The sequence below is a fragment of the Astatotilapia calliptera genome, chromosome 13, assembly GCF_900246225.1.
Source record: "Astatotilapia calliptera chromosome 13, fAstCal1.2, whole genome shotgun sequence".
In the NCBI taxonomy this organism is placed as follows: Eukaryota; Metazoa; Chordata; class Actinopteri; order Cichliformes; family Cichlidae; genus Astatotilapia; species Astatotilapia calliptera.
The window spans coordinates 15,344,441-15,362,666 of NC_039314.1; the positions used below are offsets into that span (position 1 = coordinate 15,344,441).

General features: G+C 40.0%; 1 protein-coding gene across 3 annotated transcripts; it reads left to right on the forward strand.

The window, feature by feature from the left end:
• Window positions 1-234: 234 nt before the first annotated feature.
• ogdhl (oxoglutarate dehydrogenase L) lies at window positions 235-18,191 on the forward strand. 3 transcript variants are annotated; one of them, XM_026190351.1, is made up of 23 exons: window positions 236-364; window positions 962-1,174; window positions 1,553-1,723; window positions 2,588-2,690; window positions 5,464-5,579; window positions 5,674-5,828; window positions 6,370-6,516; window positions 6,602-6,692; window positions 6,776-6,955; window positions 7,285-7,413; window positions 7,567-7,746; window positions 7,830-7,982; window positions 8,597-8,699; window positions 8,834-8,962; window positions 9,838-9,988; window positions 13,475-13,602; window positions 13,679-13,857; window positions 13,954-14,025; window positions 14,632-14,757; window positions 15,573-15,645; window positions 15,743-15,906; window positions 15,996-16,150; window positions 16,248-18,191. In XM_026190351.1, the coding sequence occupies exons 2-23, from the start codon at window positions 962-964 to the stop codon at window positions 16,360-16,362; spliced, it is 3,033 nt and encodes a 1,010-aa protein (XP_026046136.1). In that variant the 5' UTR covers window positions 236-364; the 3' UTR covers window positions 16,363-18,191. The 3 variants fall into 3 exon arrangements, with proteins under 3 accessions (XP_026046138.1, XP_026046136.1, XP_026046137.1); XM_026190352.1 differs by lacking the exon at window positions 236-364 and adding an exon at window positions 410-593; XM_026190353.1 differs by lacking the exon at window positions 14,632-14,757 and having other exon boundaries at window positions 235-364.
• The last annotated feature ends 35 nt before the right edge of the window (window positions 18,192-18,226 follow it).

An 18,226-nucleotide genomic window follows, 5' to 3' on the forward strand; every position in this document is an offset into this window, starting at 1 on the left:
GGATGTTAACCGTGTGCCTGAAGTGACAGGATTGAGGAAAGTTCTCTGATTATAAAATTGAGTTCACAGCACAAACACAAGAACTAATAGGGTTGCTATATATGTGCTATATATGTTTATTTGATTACATCTATTTGTTTTTAATGATCTTTTTTAAATCCTCTGTATGAACAGATATTTTAGGTCGCTACCTAGGTACCTTTGGGTGCAGCAAGTTGCCTCTGTGCGGAGAAGCGTCACCTGACACCGAGGGGGCGTGCCGAGCAGCTGCTCTTGTCCTCGGATCTGTGTCACCTTCATTGATACCTGTCCCACTTGCACCTCTCGGCGATGACAGTAAAGCCAAAGAACAGTGCAGTCTAAGGTAAAGGCACTTTATAGAAATAAAAGGCAGGTGACATTTTAACCCTGTATATTTTTGTTCCGTGTTGCGCTTGAGCAGTATCAGGGACGAGCGGAGATTATGAGGATTTATTTTGGTGAGGGATTAGAGGTCCGAAAGTGGAACAGTCGCAGAATGAAATATAAAATGTTTTGATACTGATGCCTGCGATGTTGAGTGAAGGAAACAAAAAAGATCATGCAGGAAAAAGGTGAGGAAGAATGTAGCAGTCGGTCACATACTGCCGCACTTAGTGGAGCGTCATACGGGCTGTTCGCGTTTTGCAGCTGCACACGTTCTACGCAGAAACGGACTGTTCCTTCAGGCTGATCTTAGTGAAACTCAGTGCAAACTGTTAAAGCCACCCTGTGTTGCAAACACAGTCCCTTTAGGTGTGATTTGCGCTTTTCCCAAACACAGATGAGTATCACTCTAGCTGGGATTTTTACAAAAATGTCCCATTCCGTTTGCGGTAAAAAAAAAAAAATCATCTCTGTTCACATTCCTGCGTGGTATGTCTGTCTTAACCTTTAGTGTTAACCTTAGGGTTTGTTTTTTTTTGGGTTTTTTTTTTTTTAGATGAGTCAGTTTCGGGTATTAGCTGGTGTGCTGAAAGGTGGAGGGAGCCCCTTCCTTCGATGGCGTGCAGGAGGGCTGACCTGGCGCTGCTGGGCTCATCCAAAGAGAGGCTGCTCCTCTAGGACTGATCCTCTTCCAGCAGTGGTCAGCAACTCCAGCTATGTGGAGGAGATGTATTTGGCATGGCTGGATGACCATAAAAACGTCCACGAGGTAACAATGTGTAGCATAAACTGCATCTTAAGTTACACAGAAAAAGGTCGGTTGAATATACCTTTCCATAAATGAAAATTTAAAGAGAAAACTATGACACCTAGAGAATTTCTGCAGAAGTTACTCAAATTGCAAGCTGGTGCCAGTGCTGGTCCTGAAATACAGCTGAATATCCCTGACCTTACTAAGGTTTTTCTTGTTAAATTATGTTATTCTTAGTTCAGCTGCCTGGGGCATCTGATGTAGTTGCGTTGTCCTGGATTCTCATCCAGCTTTTCCCTATTCTGTCACCCGTGTCCAAGCATTCACTAGTCACTGAATAATCATGTTACATATACCAGCGTTCCTTTGATGGATCTGTCTGTCTCTCTGCTGTAGTCTTGGGACAGTTTCTTCCGTAACATCCAGGCCTCCGGTCCATCTGGCGAGGCGGATGAGAGACGGCCCTCTGCTCTGCTGCAGGGCCGAGTGTTGTCCCACTCACTAGACGTGGCAGAGAAAGTGGTGGAGGACCACCTGGCTGTGCACACCCTCATTAGAGCTTACCAGGTAGGCCACACTCACCTGGCACAGCTGTGAGGATAACACACACACACACACACACACACACACACACACACACACACACACACACACACACACACACACACACACACACACACACACACACACACACAGATAGATATACAGACATTTAATTTTGATGTGATGCTGATTTATGATATAATTAAGTCACATCTCATAGCTATCCATTTAAATCTTAAGGCAGTGTCTGTGTATGGAATTAAGATGTCATCCATCTCGAGCTGCAACTGACTATTTGCATCTCTGACGAGTATGTGAAAAATACATCAAACAGACTCCGCTTGGACTTGGAGAAGCAGATGCAATTGGCAAAGAAAGCTGTTTGTGCGTGTCCTTGTATTAAAAGGAATATACAACTTGTTTGTCACTGCACGAGGTTATGCAAATTGCAAGATTAACTCCAACCTACTTACCCTGACTGCTTTTTGAAAATGGAAAAATCAAAGAGACTACTCAAACAAAGCAGGTGGTAACATTTCCACTCGCCCTCTAATTAATTCAAGGAACTATCCAAGGGATTTATTAAATTCAGTCTTTTGGCAAAGGCGTCATTTTTATTCCCAGCTTGTTGCAGTCCTGGTGGAAATGTTTATGTCTGCGTGTGTACACAGACATAAAAGCTCTCCCAGGAGTATCTTTTCTCTGAAAGGTTGACCTATAACTGAGTGTTAGCTTATTCTCCAGCTGTTCATACTCAGTTTGATGATGGAAACCAAATTGCTTATTATTTTTTTCTGCCTGTCAGATTCTCTCATTTAGTTTTTTTAAATCTAATTCTCTATCTTTTCTTCACCCCCACTGCACATTTCCATCTGTCTCTCTGTTTAGATCCGTGGTCACCATGTTGCTCAGTTAGACCCTTTAGGAATCCTGGATGCTGACCTCGACTCTTTCGTTCCGTCCGACCTGATCACCACTATTGATAAATTAGGTGAGATGCTTTCTTTTAGTCATTTGAGTCATGTCTGATTTAGGCTTTGAAGAGGAAGTTGTATGGGACTCCTTGTTTTAGACCCCGTCTGATGGAATATATATGGATTTAACCCTGAGGCTGTATATATGCTGATGAGTATCCTACTATAGAAATCTTCCCTTGTATTTAACTCTAAAGATGCTTCCCATGTTTTAGGATTTCAGTCTCAAAAGCTTAATCTTGCCTTGCTTATGGTGACAAGATTGTATTTGTCTGTTTCTTGGACCGTATTTCAACATTTTTGTATTTTTTACAGTAGATACATGTACAGCTTCACTTACATTAAAGATCAAGGGTTATATAACTGATCACACTGATGAGTGGATGTGGTTTTTCAGTACAAAGCACCTATCAAGTCTGTATACTGGTTGGTCAGCCTGATGCTGTCATTAATCTCAGGCTGAGCTCTTGTCATTCTCCATTTCATTTAGCGAACTGAGGGTCGGAGGATGTGGGATGGCCACAGAAAGCGATCGAAGTCTACAGGAATAGATAGTAAGGAGGAGAGAGAGCGAGTGAGAGGGAGGAAAAGAGAGACGTTGTTTCTGTTGGCTGGTGTTATCAGTGATCAGTGAGAGTCATGACATAGCATCGCATTATGTATGATCACCAGGGCTATAGTTCCCTAATGAAAGCTAATGACAGCCTCCATGGCCCCTTATTTGGTCAGCTGATTGTACACAAGTCTATTCTTGGCCCCCTTTGTCTTTGCTGTGTTCCTAATATGATTTGCACCTGTCTCCTCTTATGTTTGCCAGTAATCTTGAGCTTGACCAGCCCTCTCAGGTGGGTTTTGTTACCACAGAACCTTATTGTACCTGTATGTGGGGGCACTACATCCATGGGCCCTTCTACATTACTATCTATAAATTAATAGTGTATTATTGTTTATTTTCTAATCAATTTTTTTGGAAGTCTTTGCCATCAAACCAATCATCTCAGATGAAACTTCTGAAGTTTGTCAGTTAATTCTTAGCAAGCCATGCTGGAGGGGGCTCTGCAATCTCATTTAGACCAGCTAATCATTATTTTCATTAGTAATTAATCATTTGCTTATTATATTTTGATAGATCAATTAATCATTTCATTTATAAAATGTGAAAAATGGGCACTACAATTCCCCATAGGCTGATAGGATGTCTTTAGATTGCTTGTTTTGACTGACTAGCAGTCCTAAACCCAAGCATATTTAATTAGCATTAGCATGACTTAGATACAATTAGAAAATCATTACTAATGCATTAATGTGCTTGAATGGTTGATAATTGGATTTAACAATAAATGATTGTATAGTTTTTCAGTTTGTTTTAATTGTTGAATAATTCATTACCATGACTACGTCATAAGCTGTAATATATACACCTAACTGAGATATGCGCCACATACCTTCTTGCTCAGTCGTTCCATCTAACATCCTTTGTTTGCCTCTTTTCAATCACAGTTACAATATTTTAGAGGAGTAGTAGTTTCTTCCTTTAATGTATCAACCATTGTTGCAATTACTTTTTTCAATCACGGTGGAGATCCTGTTCCCCTTCACCTTAACCCGTTGAAACTTCTGCCCTGAACTGAAACCAGTGCCTGTCTTGCTTCTTTTAATGACTACACCAGCTGAGTAGTGATACATTGAGATGTAAGATAAACATTCACCTGAAAAGACAGAGATTATAAAAGGAGGTGAAAAAAATACACAGGAATAGGGTAAGCCTTTCTGTGTGAAGTTTGCATCTTCTCCCCATGTATGTGTGGGTTTTCTCTGGGCACTCCTGCATGAATGTTTTTCTGTCTCTATGTGTTAGCCCTGCAACAGATTATAAATCTGTCCAGGGTGTACCCAGAGTTTTGCCATGTAACGATTGGGATAATAGGCTTCAGTACCCCCAAAGCCCCCCCCACCCTGAATTGGATAGGCGGAAAACAGATGGATGGATGGTTTTTTGGTCTTTACCTTACTCACACCGTGAGACACAAAACCTTTGGGTGTTGCACATCCAGCATAAAAATCTGCCAAATAATACATGCAGAGCTACCTGCTGTGGCAACCCCTTGTGAATAAGTGATAGCTGAAAGTAGCTCACATTGCTCACACAAGATCATCTTTTCTGTTTCTTTCTTTGTCTTCTGAGTTGTTTATGTATTTACAGCTTTCACATATGTACATGCAACTTCACACACACATATACATTCAATCTTTAACTTTAGTATAAGAGTACCTCGTAAATATTAAAACTTAAATATTGTCATTTTTTTTCACATTTAAAAACAAAGAAAAAAAGACTGTTTTTTTTTTTTAATTCAACTAGTCTCACCACAGCAACAAGATAAATTTATGGAATCAGACACTTTAAATATGTATTTGTATAGTTTTTTTGGGTCGCTTTACTACGATTTCTTCTTACATAATATTAAAAAATTGGGAGGACTTTAATTCTTCCAATAAACTGAAAATTGATCTGAAAATTGATCAATACTCAATTGCCAGGTCATTGATTATTCCTTTCTTAATCCCTGTTGAAAACCATTATAGGGTATAGGCCTTTGTCTGCAGTGACGTGGGACACAAATTGTAATAGATTCATTTGATTAAATGAAACCAACTTAAATCTTAATTTTGGGTGGAAAGTATTTTGTTTAAGCTTGGAGTATGCGCTCAAAGTGAGTCAGTAAATTATATCTTGTGCCTTTCTTAAGAGTCTTAATTAGATATTTGTTTCATGTGGTTTTGTTTTAGGTTTATATGGTCTTGATGAGTCTGACTTGGATAGAAGTTTCCAGCTGCCCCACACCACCTTCATCGGTGGACAAGAGACTACCCTTCCACTTAGAGAAATCATACGCAGACTAGAGGTATTTGTACATACGTGTCTCCGATGAACAGGAGAAGCTGTCGTGCTGTTTCCTTTCTGTGCATTTCTTTTACTTTGCAACTTTTTGCTTTCAGGCATCCTACTGCAGTCACATAGGGGTTGAATTTATGTTCATTAATAATGTGAACCAGTGTCAGTGGATTCGTCAGAAGTTCGAGACTCCGGGAATCATGCAGTTCACTAGTGCTGAGAAGAGAACCCTGCTAGCGCGCCTGATCAGATCCACACGGTCAGCAGTGAATAAACAAATTCACACTGTGGTGACAGCGCAATACCTCACCTTTAGTTATAGCTCGCAACACTGACTCACATAACATAAACAAAATAGGAAGTTAACACACCCTATTCTTCATGTGAGCTCATTTTTATCCTTAATAAATTAGCTCATAAGTCACTGCAGGGTCCTTAAAATGATCTCGCTAGGGTGAATATATGTCTTATTGTATCCTTGCTTGTTTTATTCTGTTGTCACTGTCCTGTTCTGATGACAAACACACACACACACACACACACACACACACACACACACACACACACACACACACACACACACACACACACGTAGTGAGATGCATTTTCTAAATGCTTGAGTACAAGGTGTTTAAGGCATCATGGTATTATTCTAAAAATAAATTACTGTAATGGAGCATATGCTATCATCAGTCAGAACCAGTATATTTTGTATAACCAGCTGTTCACAGCTACCTGTTAGTAGCACAAGCATCTGTGGTCCATATATGGGATCTGTTAAGATCTGTTATTGTGTCTAGGTTTGAGGACTTCCTGGCGAGAAAGTGGTCATCGGAGAAACGTTTTGGTTTGGAAGGCTGCGAAGTTCTCATTCCTGCTCTTAAAACCATCATTGACAAGTCAAGCGCAGCAGGGATCGACAGCGTAATCATGGGGATGCCACATCGGTAATGTGCATTTCCTATTTCTTACATCAGTCTTTTTTAAAGTCTTTTCCTTCTGTTTATATATATTTATAAACTGTACTTTCAGGGGTCGACTGAATGTCTTGGCTAATGTGATCCGTAAGGACCTGGATCAGATCTTTTGTCAGTTTGACCCCAAATTAGAGGCTGCTGATGAGGTGATATGTGGAAAACTCTCAGAGAAAATAAGTCTGGACTTACAGCTGATGCTTTATTCAGTCTCCATTTTTTATGCATGTAGGGTTCGGGTGATGTCAAATACCACCTGGGGATGTACCACGAGAGGATTAACCGTGAGACTGACAAGAACATCACGCTGTCACTCGTGGCAAACCCCTCGCACCTCGAGGCAGTGGATCCAGTGGTTCAGGGAAAGACCAAAGCAGAGCAGTTCTACAGAGGAGACACTCAAGGAAAGAAGGTAACCCTTATTGTACCGGATACAGCATTGTGCGACAGTGTTCAGCCACCCTTTATTTCTTCATACTAGTAAACCCCTGTGCTATGTGTGGGTCTTCATTTGAGACATAGAGCCCGTGAGTGACATCTCTACAGTATATACAAATATTTTATACAAATCCCACAGTCTCAATTATATTTGTATATTTAAACATTCAATACCCCCACATAGCACAGAGGTTTATTAGTATAAAGAAATGACGCGTAGCTCAAGACTTTTGCACAATACTTTTACTGTCTAAAAAAATGATAGCAAAATGCTTCCTTTAAGCCTATAATGTGATTTTTAAGGTGATGTCTATTTTGATGCACGGCGATGCTGCTTTTGCGGGACAAGGAGTTGTTTATGAGACGTTCCATTTGAGTGAACTCCCCTCTTATACCACAAATGGTACAATCCATGTGGTGGTCAACAACCAGGTATTGGAACTTTGGCATCACTTAAGTACAATCCCACTTATTAAAAAATATCTGGAAAATAATTTGTCTGTCTCCTGTTGTCTGTGTGTTAAATTGTATTACATAAAATGAAGCAAAATTAGTGTACCAATTTTGGCATGTGGTTGTTGTCAGATTGGCTTCACTACAGATCCTCGAGTGGCCCGCTCATCTCCTTACCCCACTGACGTGGCTCGGGTTGTCAATGCGCCCATCTTCCATGTGAATGCGGACGATCCCGAGGCTGTCATGTATGTGTGCCGCGTAGCTGCAGAGTGGAGGGCCACATTCAACAAGGATGTCGTCATTGACCTGGTCAGCCGCAGCCGAGTCTAAATAGATTAACAGCTTCTTACGTATGTGTAGCAGTTTTATTTTTAAAGTGTCTGTTTTTGCAGGTTTGTTACAGACGTTTTGGCCATAATGAAATGGATGAGCCCATGTTCACCCAGCCGCTGATGTACAAACAGATCCATCGGCAGGAGCATGTGCTGAAAAAGTACTCTGAAAAACTCATTGCTGAGGGAGTGGTGACACTGCAGGAATTTGAGGTTTGTGATCTAGTAGTGTTTTCTCTTGTTAAATATACTGTATATTGCTGCTGCTACTGTATGCAGTTTTATTTGGTATATCACCATCTGCTGGGCTATGTGCATTAAATCACACTTAGATATTACCCTAGCCTTCAACTAAATATGTTATGCTAGCACAGCTGTATTTGAGTTTCAATTTACTGCCTCACTTCAGTCATCTAGCCTCACAATCCCTCACATAGAGTATATATTGCCCAGTGAAGTTAAAGTATGCGGTTCTGTCGCCATTCAGTGCAATTGCAGAGGTTTTTCACCCACAACAGAAACTTTGACCATAACATCCATTCTGATTTTTTTTTTTTTATATCACATGGCAGAGTAATACTACAGCTCCTTCCTTCTGGCTTTTGATGGACACTGCTTTCTGTTGTGAGGCCTGCTATTTGGACTCACACTCCATTTATAATATATAGCAAAGGCACGAATGCTTCTGGAGACTTTTCCCCTCTATCTCTCTATATTATTGCTGCTGCACACTGTTTAGGCTAGTCAGCTGAAGGTCTGTGATTAAAGCACACTTTAGTTAGCATTAGGGAAATTGTAGCATTTATTATTACAAAATGTATTTGCAGGAAGAAGTTGCAAAATATGACAAAATATGTGAGGAGGCATACACCAGCTCTAAAGATGAAAAGATCTTACACATTCGGCACTGGCTCGACTCCCCTTGGCCAGGTAAATTATCCACTTAGAAACAAAAAGTGAGTTAACCATGAAAATTATAGTTAGTTTTTAAGTTAATGTTTTATTTACTGTTTTTGTGAGTAATTTCTGTTTCCCCGATGGAGTGATTGTGTTGCTTTCTGCAGATTTTTTCACAGCGCAGGGAGAGCCCAAGAGCATGAGCTGCCTCCCTACAGGACTGGACGAGGAGGTTCTGCAGCACATTGGGCAGATAGCCAGCTCAGTGCCTCTGGAAGGTTTTAACATCCACCCTGGTGAGTCTGGTTGCTTTATGCCAGAGAACAAAGCAGTGAGACAGAGGATCAGTCATAGTAGTGGTGGTAGCAGTAACATTGATATACTGTGGAATATATATGCACAGTGACAGGGCCAAGTTTTGAAACCTCTGTAAGCCACTGTGCCATGTCCTGCATGGTTGAGGTAAACCTAGTAAAGCAATTGCTTTTCAAATTGTTGTTAATAGACAAAACAAAGAACCAGTGATACAGTTTAATGGTAAAAAAAATCAGCTTGTTTTTGTACTGTTTATTTAAATTAATAAAGGGATTTAAATAATTTGTAAAGCCTTACACCCTGTTGTTATTTACATTTTACAAAGTATTGGAGATTTTGGAAAGGTGGTCATAAACACTTGTGAGTGTAATGTTTTTAAATTACACAAATCTACATAACACATCCTTTCCAAAATTCAGAACTGGAAAGCTCATGTAACAAAAAAGCTAAAGAATTATTGAGACTGTAACATTTTTTAAAAAATTCTATTTACAGCACAGTCCATCCATTTAATACCATTCATATTTGTTTTATCCAAGTTAGTGGCTGGCAGGCCGGAGCCTCTTTTACCTGCCATAAGGTGAGAGCCGACATATGCTATAGACACGTCGCCAGTCTGTTGTAGGGCTAACACAAAAAAGAAACATTTACACCTGTGGCCAACTTAAGAATCTCCAATGGATTGTGCGATTAACATGTAAACCCCACACAAAAAAGCCCCAGTTAGCCTCAAATTCTGGACCTTTCTGCTGCGAGGTGACAGTGTTAACCATCACACCGCTCTTCCATCCACACAACACAATATTTTTAGTCATATGTGTCTTTTGCCTGTGTGTTTGTGTGTTCGGTTCTACAGGTGTGTCCCGTATCCTGCGTGGTCGAGCTGACCTAGTGAAGAGTCGTCAGATGGACTGGGCTCTAGGAGAGTACATAGCCTTTGGCTCCCTCCTGAAAGATGGCATACATGTACGACTGAGCGGGCAAGATGTTGAACGAGGAACCTTTAGGTGAGCCTGTGAGGAGTCACTCCCAGAAAGTTGATTCTATTTATCTGAATGTAGCATTTTCAGTGGGAGGAAAAACACGTGCTGAAAAAGTACTTTGAAAAACTCACTGCTGAGGGAGTGACTGAAAATGCTACATCAGGATGAACAGAATGAACTTTCTGGGATTTCCTTACCTGATTGATTGAGCATGCATTATCAAGATGTAAAAAGTCACTGTCTGAATTTTTTAAATTGTCACATTTGTCTTGGGAGGAGCTCACCATGCTGCAAAGGTCTGTTACAGAGCTCTGCGCAATTGTGCAAAAGACGTTTAGGTATATTAACTTTTGCTATATAGATTTTTGTAGATGGGTAGTCCTCATAAACACAACTGTCCTCTAACTAAATTAGCTTGCATGCTTAATTAAGAAGAATAAGGAGCACCGTTCATTATTTTGAACGTCTTCATTTTTTAGATATAGTTCTTGAATTGTTAAAGTGTACTACATATCTTTAAAGATCCATCATATTTCATTGTCAACATTTCTAAGTAGTGTTAAAGGGTAAATGGCACTCTCTGACAGATAGTAAATTAAGTAAGCAGGGGTGTGGGAAGAGTGGCATAGCGAGTTTGCCAGACAAAAGACGTCAGTGCAGTCTCCTGGGAACGCTGAAGCCCACATGGTGTTGTCATGGTATAGAGGGAACGAGTGACACATGAACAAAACCAGCCTCCCTTGCTCTGTGCCTGTCTCGTCTGTCCCCTATCATTTCTCTACCAGCTCATCTTCACTGACACTCCCCATCTCAGTTTACAGCGACATACATCACGCTAACTAACCAGAGGCTACAGGGCTTTTTCTTTTTGCTTCGCATTTACCAATGACATCTATGTCTCCCACCCCGATGTCCCCTTCAGCAATGCAATTCACCTAGTTGGGAAAAAATTACCCCAGTCAAATGTTGGATCCACTCTTAGCTATGTATCACCTGTTAATCCCCGATCAGTTTTTTGTATTTGCTCTCCTACCTGTAATTTACCTCACAGCTTTTTTCTTCCTCTTACCTACACTGTTTTTTGTTTTGTTTTTATCCCCCACTAGTCTGGTTCCTTTCATAGTGTTTAGGAGCTGAGCATATTGGCATGTTACAGTTGAGTGGGCCTGCTTGCGTTTCTGTGATGTACGTAACAGCGTGGACTAATAGATTCAGTCGTTGTGTTTGGATAGGTTGCATGCGCTTCAGCGTGCGCCCCTTTCCCTGACTAATGGGGCCCCCTGGCAGAGGAACTGTGTGTGTTTTTGTGAGTGTGTGTGAAAATAAAGTGAATAAATGTAGGCATGCTGTTTATGAGGCAATTAAGAGAGAGCTCTCTTAAAAGTTTTTTTTTCCCTTTGTGGATTGGGTGCAAACAAATTGTGAAAAATGAAATGTGAAATTATGTGTGCTACCTTAATTAATACAATAGATGCTGTTGTTATTTCATAAGCATATTTCTTGAAGAGAAAATGTATCTTCTCCAAATGTAGATTAAGGATCAAGCAAGACAATTATGCAGTACATTTGGAGCCCTCATTAGCCCATAATTATGGACAATACTATGTAAAAGATTACTATCATGATAATCTAGTCTTCATGGAGGAACTATATTGCATTCGGCACAATGATTTGGGTTATTTCCTGCAGTTATTCTGCCTTAATATTACATAACATCCATCACTCTGTGTGTGTGTGTGTGTGTGTGTGTGTGTGTGTGTGTGTGTGTGTGTGTGTGTGTGTGTGTGTGTGTGTGTGTGTGTGTAGATGTCATGAAAGTGATCTTAAAGGGGTCTAAGTGACTGTCTGAGCGTGCTGGATTTGAAGGATGATTCCTTAGTGGGACTGAGCGGACTGGCAAAACTTGTTAAGATTTGGGTCTTTGCTCACATCCACTCTTGTTGAGCTTCATACTGACAGAAGATCGCTAGAGAGGAAAGTGCCTTTATGAGCTAGGAACACAGGCTTCAATGCTTGCAGTGCATCTCCTGGATTAAAGACCTTTGAACATTTCCTTGGAAGAGTGCTGTTTTCACCACAATCACTAAAGACAGCATAAACTTACTGGCACTACCTGCTATTAGCAGTTGGGCTCCCTTGAACCTCTTTTGGTCTTCAGAACAGCCTTAATTCTTCATGTTATAGGTTCAACAGAGTGCTGGAAATATTCCTTGCAGATTTTGAGCCATATTGACATGATGGAGTCACACATTTACTGCAGATCTGGTCACCGTGGAGTAATTCTCAGTTGGTTCTAAGGACCCTTAAAGTGTACCCCCCAAAAATATCCCCCACACCATTACACCACCATCAGCAACAGCCTGAACTGTTGATACAAGGCAGGGTGGAACCATGCTTCTTTATGCCAGTTTCTGACCCTGCCATCCAAATGTTACAGTAGAAATTATAACTCATCAGACCCAGCAACATTTTTCCAGTCTTCTATTGTCCAGTGTTGGTGAGTCCGTGTAGGAGAGAACCTCAGTTTCCTGTTCTTAGCTGGCGGGAGTGCCACTTGGTGTGTTCTTCTGCTGCTGTATGTGTTTTGAATTCAGAGATGCTCTTCTGCATACCATAGATTGTACCAAGTGGTTATTTGATAAGTTGCCCTTATCTCCCTATCAGCTTGAAGGAGCCTGGCCATCCTCCTCTGACCTCTGGCATCAACAAGACGTTTTCACCCTTAGAACGTCTTTTCCTCTCACTGGATACTTTCTCTCTTTTCTATCATTTTCTGTAAAACCAAGGGGTGATTTGTGGGAAAATCCCAGCAGATCAGCGTCGATTTGAAATACTCAGATTAACCTATCTGGCACCGAAAACCCTGTTCAAGGTCATTTAAATCACATTTCTATATGTTCTTGCAAATTGTCATTTAATTTTCATTCTTCCTTTTGTAGATACTAAACAAGTTAATAATTTTGCATTACAGATAAAAGCAATATTAATCACCAATTAAAAATATATGTTACTATTACTTTTTAAAAAAAAATATATGGGCCTCTTAAATTGATGCATTAATTTTAGCAGTGTGAGATACTCAGTTAGAAAAAACATTGTTTCATTAATTTATTATTTAAATGTAAATGTTTTTATGTTTCACACAGAAGTGCCTAACTCGGTACAGCAGTGGTGTTTTTAGTCAAGCTGGCGGCATGGATCTGTTTTCTGTATTTATTTACTTTTTTGTTAGTCTCTCACTCCCTTTGGTCCTGAGTAAAAATCCCCATAACTGCTAAATGGGTGACTTTTCCTTATAATTAATAATGTTAGCATGCTAAACTAAGGGAAACAAGGTGAACACTGTAATGCTATCATTCTAAAAACTAGCCCAGCTTGTTAGCATGTTGATTTCAGTCTTTAACTGAAAGCACAGCTGGTGAATGGACTGCTTCAGAGGGTGTCTTCTAATCTTGTTTTCTGTTTGAGTCCTTACCGTCCTGGCTCAGTTTCACATCTTCTGTTTTGTAGTCACCGTCATCATGTTCTACATGACCAAGAGGTTGACAAACGTATCTGTGTTCCCATGAACCACCTGTGGGAGAACCAGGCATCTTACACTGTCTGCAACAGCTCCTTATCAGAGTATGGAGTTGTAGGTAAGACTAGACTAAGCAGCTGAATATCATGCTGAGGATATTTGGTTGTTCTGAATAATCATGTCTATGACTTCAGGTTTTGAGCTTGGCTTTGCCATGGCTAACCCAAATGCTTTGATCCTCTGGGAGGCCCAGTTTGGAGACTTTCACAATACAGCCCAGTGTATCATTGACCAGTTTATTAGCTCAGGACAGGCCAAGTGGGTTCGCAATAATGGCATTGTCCTACTGCTGCCACATGGAATGGAAGGAATGGTGAGATCATGTTAGAATTTGGACACTGCTGGGTTATTTGTCACAATTCATCATGTATTTTGTGCGTATTTATTGTTTGTCTTGATTTGTCCTTAGGGTCCAGAGCATTCATCAGCTCGGCCTGAACGCTTCCTGCAAATGACCAAAGATGATCCAGATCACATCCCTGTATGTTCACATGCAGTAGGAGTGGTTTCCTCTTCTTAATGCCATGATTTATTTCAGATCATTTCTAGTCTATCATTTATTTCTCTGAACATTGCACTGCGATTAGCATTCTTTACCTTCCTGCTTTACTGGCTGTGCTGACATCATAGCTACTTAGGTGATTGCTTAAGTGATGATTGCCCATTTCTGTAGAGTTGAAAAGTCTCTTCATCATGGCCTCTAAGTGTTGGTATTCAGCAGCAGTTCAGGTCCCCAGTGACCAGTTGCTGCGAGGGAACATAAAAGAGGGAACATAGCGGAGGCTGTATCAGCAGAAGCTTACCAGATTCATCTTCAGATGGGGTTATTGATTGAACTATTAGTGAGGATTAACATTCACTGTCCTCTGTGTACTGTACTTGTGTGTGTGTGTGTGTGTGTGTGTGTGTGTGTGTGTGTGTGTGTGTGTATGCAGGGGAGAGATACAGTGCACTCACGCAATTATGTGCTCTATCTTCTGCCCACTTATGAGAAGTGGCATTGTCGCCAGAAGATAGAACTACAATTTCTTTTTTCAAAGTCATTACCTTTATTAGAGTTAATATCATTTATTTAACTTCCATGAAGGAATTCACCGGAGACTTTGATGTCCAGCAGCTGTATGAATGTAACTGGATTGTGGTCAACTGCTCCACTCCTGCTAACTACTGTCACGTGCTCAGGCGACAGATTTTGCTGCCATTCAGAAAACCGGTAAAGTGTGACATCACCATTACTACAGTATGGTTTCTTTATGTCTCACTTAGGTTGCTTTTGTGCTTGTCATATAGTACTTTAAATAAAAAAAAAAAAAAGATCAGATCAGAGCTTTCAAATCACACATCACGTATAAACCACTTTTTTCTCTGACGATAAATCGAGAGCACACCTGATATTTCCTGCAGAATATTTTGTTTTCTTTGGGTCATTTTTGTTACACGACTGAAATCAAAATCGTAGTTGGGAAAGTGTGAGATGTGATGTTTCTATTATAAGAGGCTCAGTTTGACGATAGTCATAATTCGGTCTATATGTTCCTGCACTTAAAAAAAAGTAAGTAGAATTAGCTCAGCTCTAAAGTTTCAAAGTGTAAAGCATTTGTCTTTTCTTTTTTCTATATGCTCTTTTTTGTCTCACAGTTTTCAGGCACAGTGAATGTCTTAACTGATCCCCTGTTGTACATAAATGCGATGCTTTGCGAAGCGTGAGAAAATTAGTTCCAGAGCAAATTAGGGAGGAAGCCTACAGGGGATAATATTGTTGGTTTTTTATGGAAAAACTTCGAAGTTCTGGACTTGGTCGACCGAGCACAAAGGGTTTTATTTATTTGATTGTTAAAGAATTGTTTTGTTTTCCCAGTGCTGATGTTGCGTGCTATATGTTGGTAATAAATTAGCGTGAAAAAAGAGATAAAAACTTTTTTCCTCTGGAGTTTTTTCAGCGCACACAATGAAGATACGGCTGACAGGATAAATCTGTTGTTTGTCAGTGACGGAAACTTTTTCCCTTTTCTTCTCCCCTTCAAACAGCTGATCATTTTCACTCCTAAATCTCTGCTCAGGCATCCGGACGCAAGGTCAGGTTTTGATGACCTTGCCAAAGGTAGAGCTTTACCTTTAAGCGTGACATAACTTTTAATGTTTTATGTGTGTATTTATTTGCATTTATTACTAATGTTCAATATGCATTATGTTTGCAGGCACTAAATTTAAGAGACTGATTCCTGATGAGGGCCCTGCAAGTCAAAGCCCAGGCCAAGTAAAGAGGGTTATCTTCTGTGCAGGCAAAGTCTACTATGAACTAGCTAAGGAGAGGAAGCAGCAAAATTTGGACAGAGATGTTGCCATAATCAGGCTTGAACAGGTTTTTAGTTCTTCTTCTCTGATTTTAAAATGAGACTGACACTGTGTGGTCATTTCTTCATCGGTCATTTTTTGGTCTCCAACTCTCAGATCTCTCCTTTCCCGTTTGACCTGGTCAGTGAAGAGGTGGAGAAATACGGCAACGCTGAGCTCATCTGGTGTCAGGAGGAGCACAAGAACATGGGTTACTATGATTATGTCCGACCACGCTTCCTCACAGTGGTTGCCAACAAGAAACCCATTTGGTAAGAATGTTTATTTATCATCTCACTTCTAGTTAGAGAACTAGCCAAAGCATTTGAGCTCTTGTTGCAGGTGATAAACCTTACGTGTTTGTTTCAGGTATGTGGGACGAGATCCTGCGGCTGCACCGGCGACAGGAAACAAATCTACTCACCTCAATGAGCTGAGGAAGTTTATGGACACTGCTTTCAACATGAGCTCCTTCCAAGACTGAAACTTGTAAAGGAGAAGGTCATTTCATTGTTTTGATGTGGCTTAGTCTTAGGTTGAGGGTCATTAAAAACCTATCTCTACACAATTGTTTAAGAATAAAAAGTTCCTTATGAACATTAAGCATAAGCACTAAGCCACAGAATGGTCAATCCTGCATCTTCTGTTGTGTGGTAGAGTGTAGTACACCAGTATTGTTCACACAGCCACGCAGAACTGTGACAATCATTATTGGAGTGGTTTCACTACTTCAAATATTCTTTTGCTGTTATGCTGAATACTGTTAAATAACTATTTTGATATTTATTTTGATTGTAGCTATGAAACACACCCAAAACACCCCAGAGGTACACTTTAACAATAACTATGAATCGCATGTCACAGGTATGAAAACTGTGCTGAAACTTAACACATCAGTAGATTTTATAGCCTGTTATTGTTTGGCTACCTTAGCTGTTTGTGAAGGAGTGTGTATTTATTGTCACACATCACTTCACCAGGAGACATGAGCCAGCTGGCACAGAGACTTGCAGCCATGTTTTCTACTTAGGACATAAGGCTCAGCTTTTTCTTCTGAAGCGCTGGGACACGCACACACATAAACAAAGAACAGCCTTGGATGCTCAGAGAGCAATATTGATGCATGGTTGTCACATTAAAATCCCCAGATATCAAACACAAATGATATTAGAAAAGCTCCTTAAAATTATACTTCTTGTCTAGCTGCGCTGTAGTTTACCTTTCCAACGTAGAGCTGGGAGATTTAACCAGTAATGCAGAAACATAGTTTTGCATATTTAGTGATTTAAAAGAGGTTTATACATGACTGTTTAGTAAATAGGGAAAGAGCCACATATTCATGTGGGAGCTGAAATATGTGCTCAACATGATATAACTGCACCTACAGGGAATAATTTGAATATGCAATAAATATGTTTTAATAAATGAATGACCTGGCATACATACAACAGTTTGAACTGATGAGTAAAGTTACAGGTCATCTGTTAATCTATGATAGGTTGAAATAGGATTTTGCTCACTGACACAAATGATTTAATGATCCTGGAGCTATTTTGTAATTGTTTTCAGATTTTGTGTGTCCTTAATTTTCTATTAATTCCATAAATGTGTCTTTAAAAATATGTGGGCTGTCCTGTCATGTGAACCAAATATAGATGAACGCAATATCAAGCAGTGGCATGGAGGTTTTAATTAAAATGTAGGCTTTATCTCACTGAAACTCTGCCTATCTTAGTGATTGAAATTCTTATGCAAATCTGTAATTAAAGAAATTACAATGGAATTTCGATCGAAGCCACAAAATTCTAATGGATTATGGCCATAAGCCCAAAATGCACAGACTCATGCTTTCATATTCTGACCTTACCATTAGAAATTGAGACTCATAAGACCAGGCAACTTTTTCCAATCTTCTGTTTATCAATGTTGGTGAGCCCGTTTGAACTGTAGCCTCATTTTCCTGTTCCTAGCTGAAAAAAGTGGCACCTGGTACGTTCTTATGCAGCTGTAGCCCATCTACAGCTTTAATGCTTTAAATGTTGTGCATTCAGAGGCCCTTTTCTGCATACCTCAGTTGTAATGGCTGGTTATTCGAGTTAGAGTAATCTTCCTATCAAATCGAAGCAGGCTGGCCGTTCTCCTCAGACCTCTAGAATTGACAAAATATTTTCACCCAGATAAATATTAGTCACTGAATATTATGTCTTTTCCAGAGAATTCTCTGTAAATGTAAAGATAGTTGTGCAGGAAAATCTCACATAACAAGAAGTTAAACATGTGAACCTAATAAATTGACTGGTGTTTATAAATGAATCCATACAGTGGTGTAATTGCATAATATGTACAGT

Coding starts and splice junctions, on each gene's coding strand:
- ogdhl (XM_026190351.1), top strand. CDS start 962: ATGAGTCAGTTTCGGGTATTAGCTGGTGTGCTGAAAGGTGGAGGGAGC. Junction 5,580..5,673: donor AAATCATACGCAGACTAGAG/GTATTTGTACAT, acceptor TTTTGCTTTCAG/GCATCCTACTGCAGTCACAT. Junction 16,151..16,247: donor GCCAACAAGAAACCCATTTG/GTAAGAATGTTT, acceptor TGTTTGTTTCAG/GTATGTGGGACGAGATCCTG.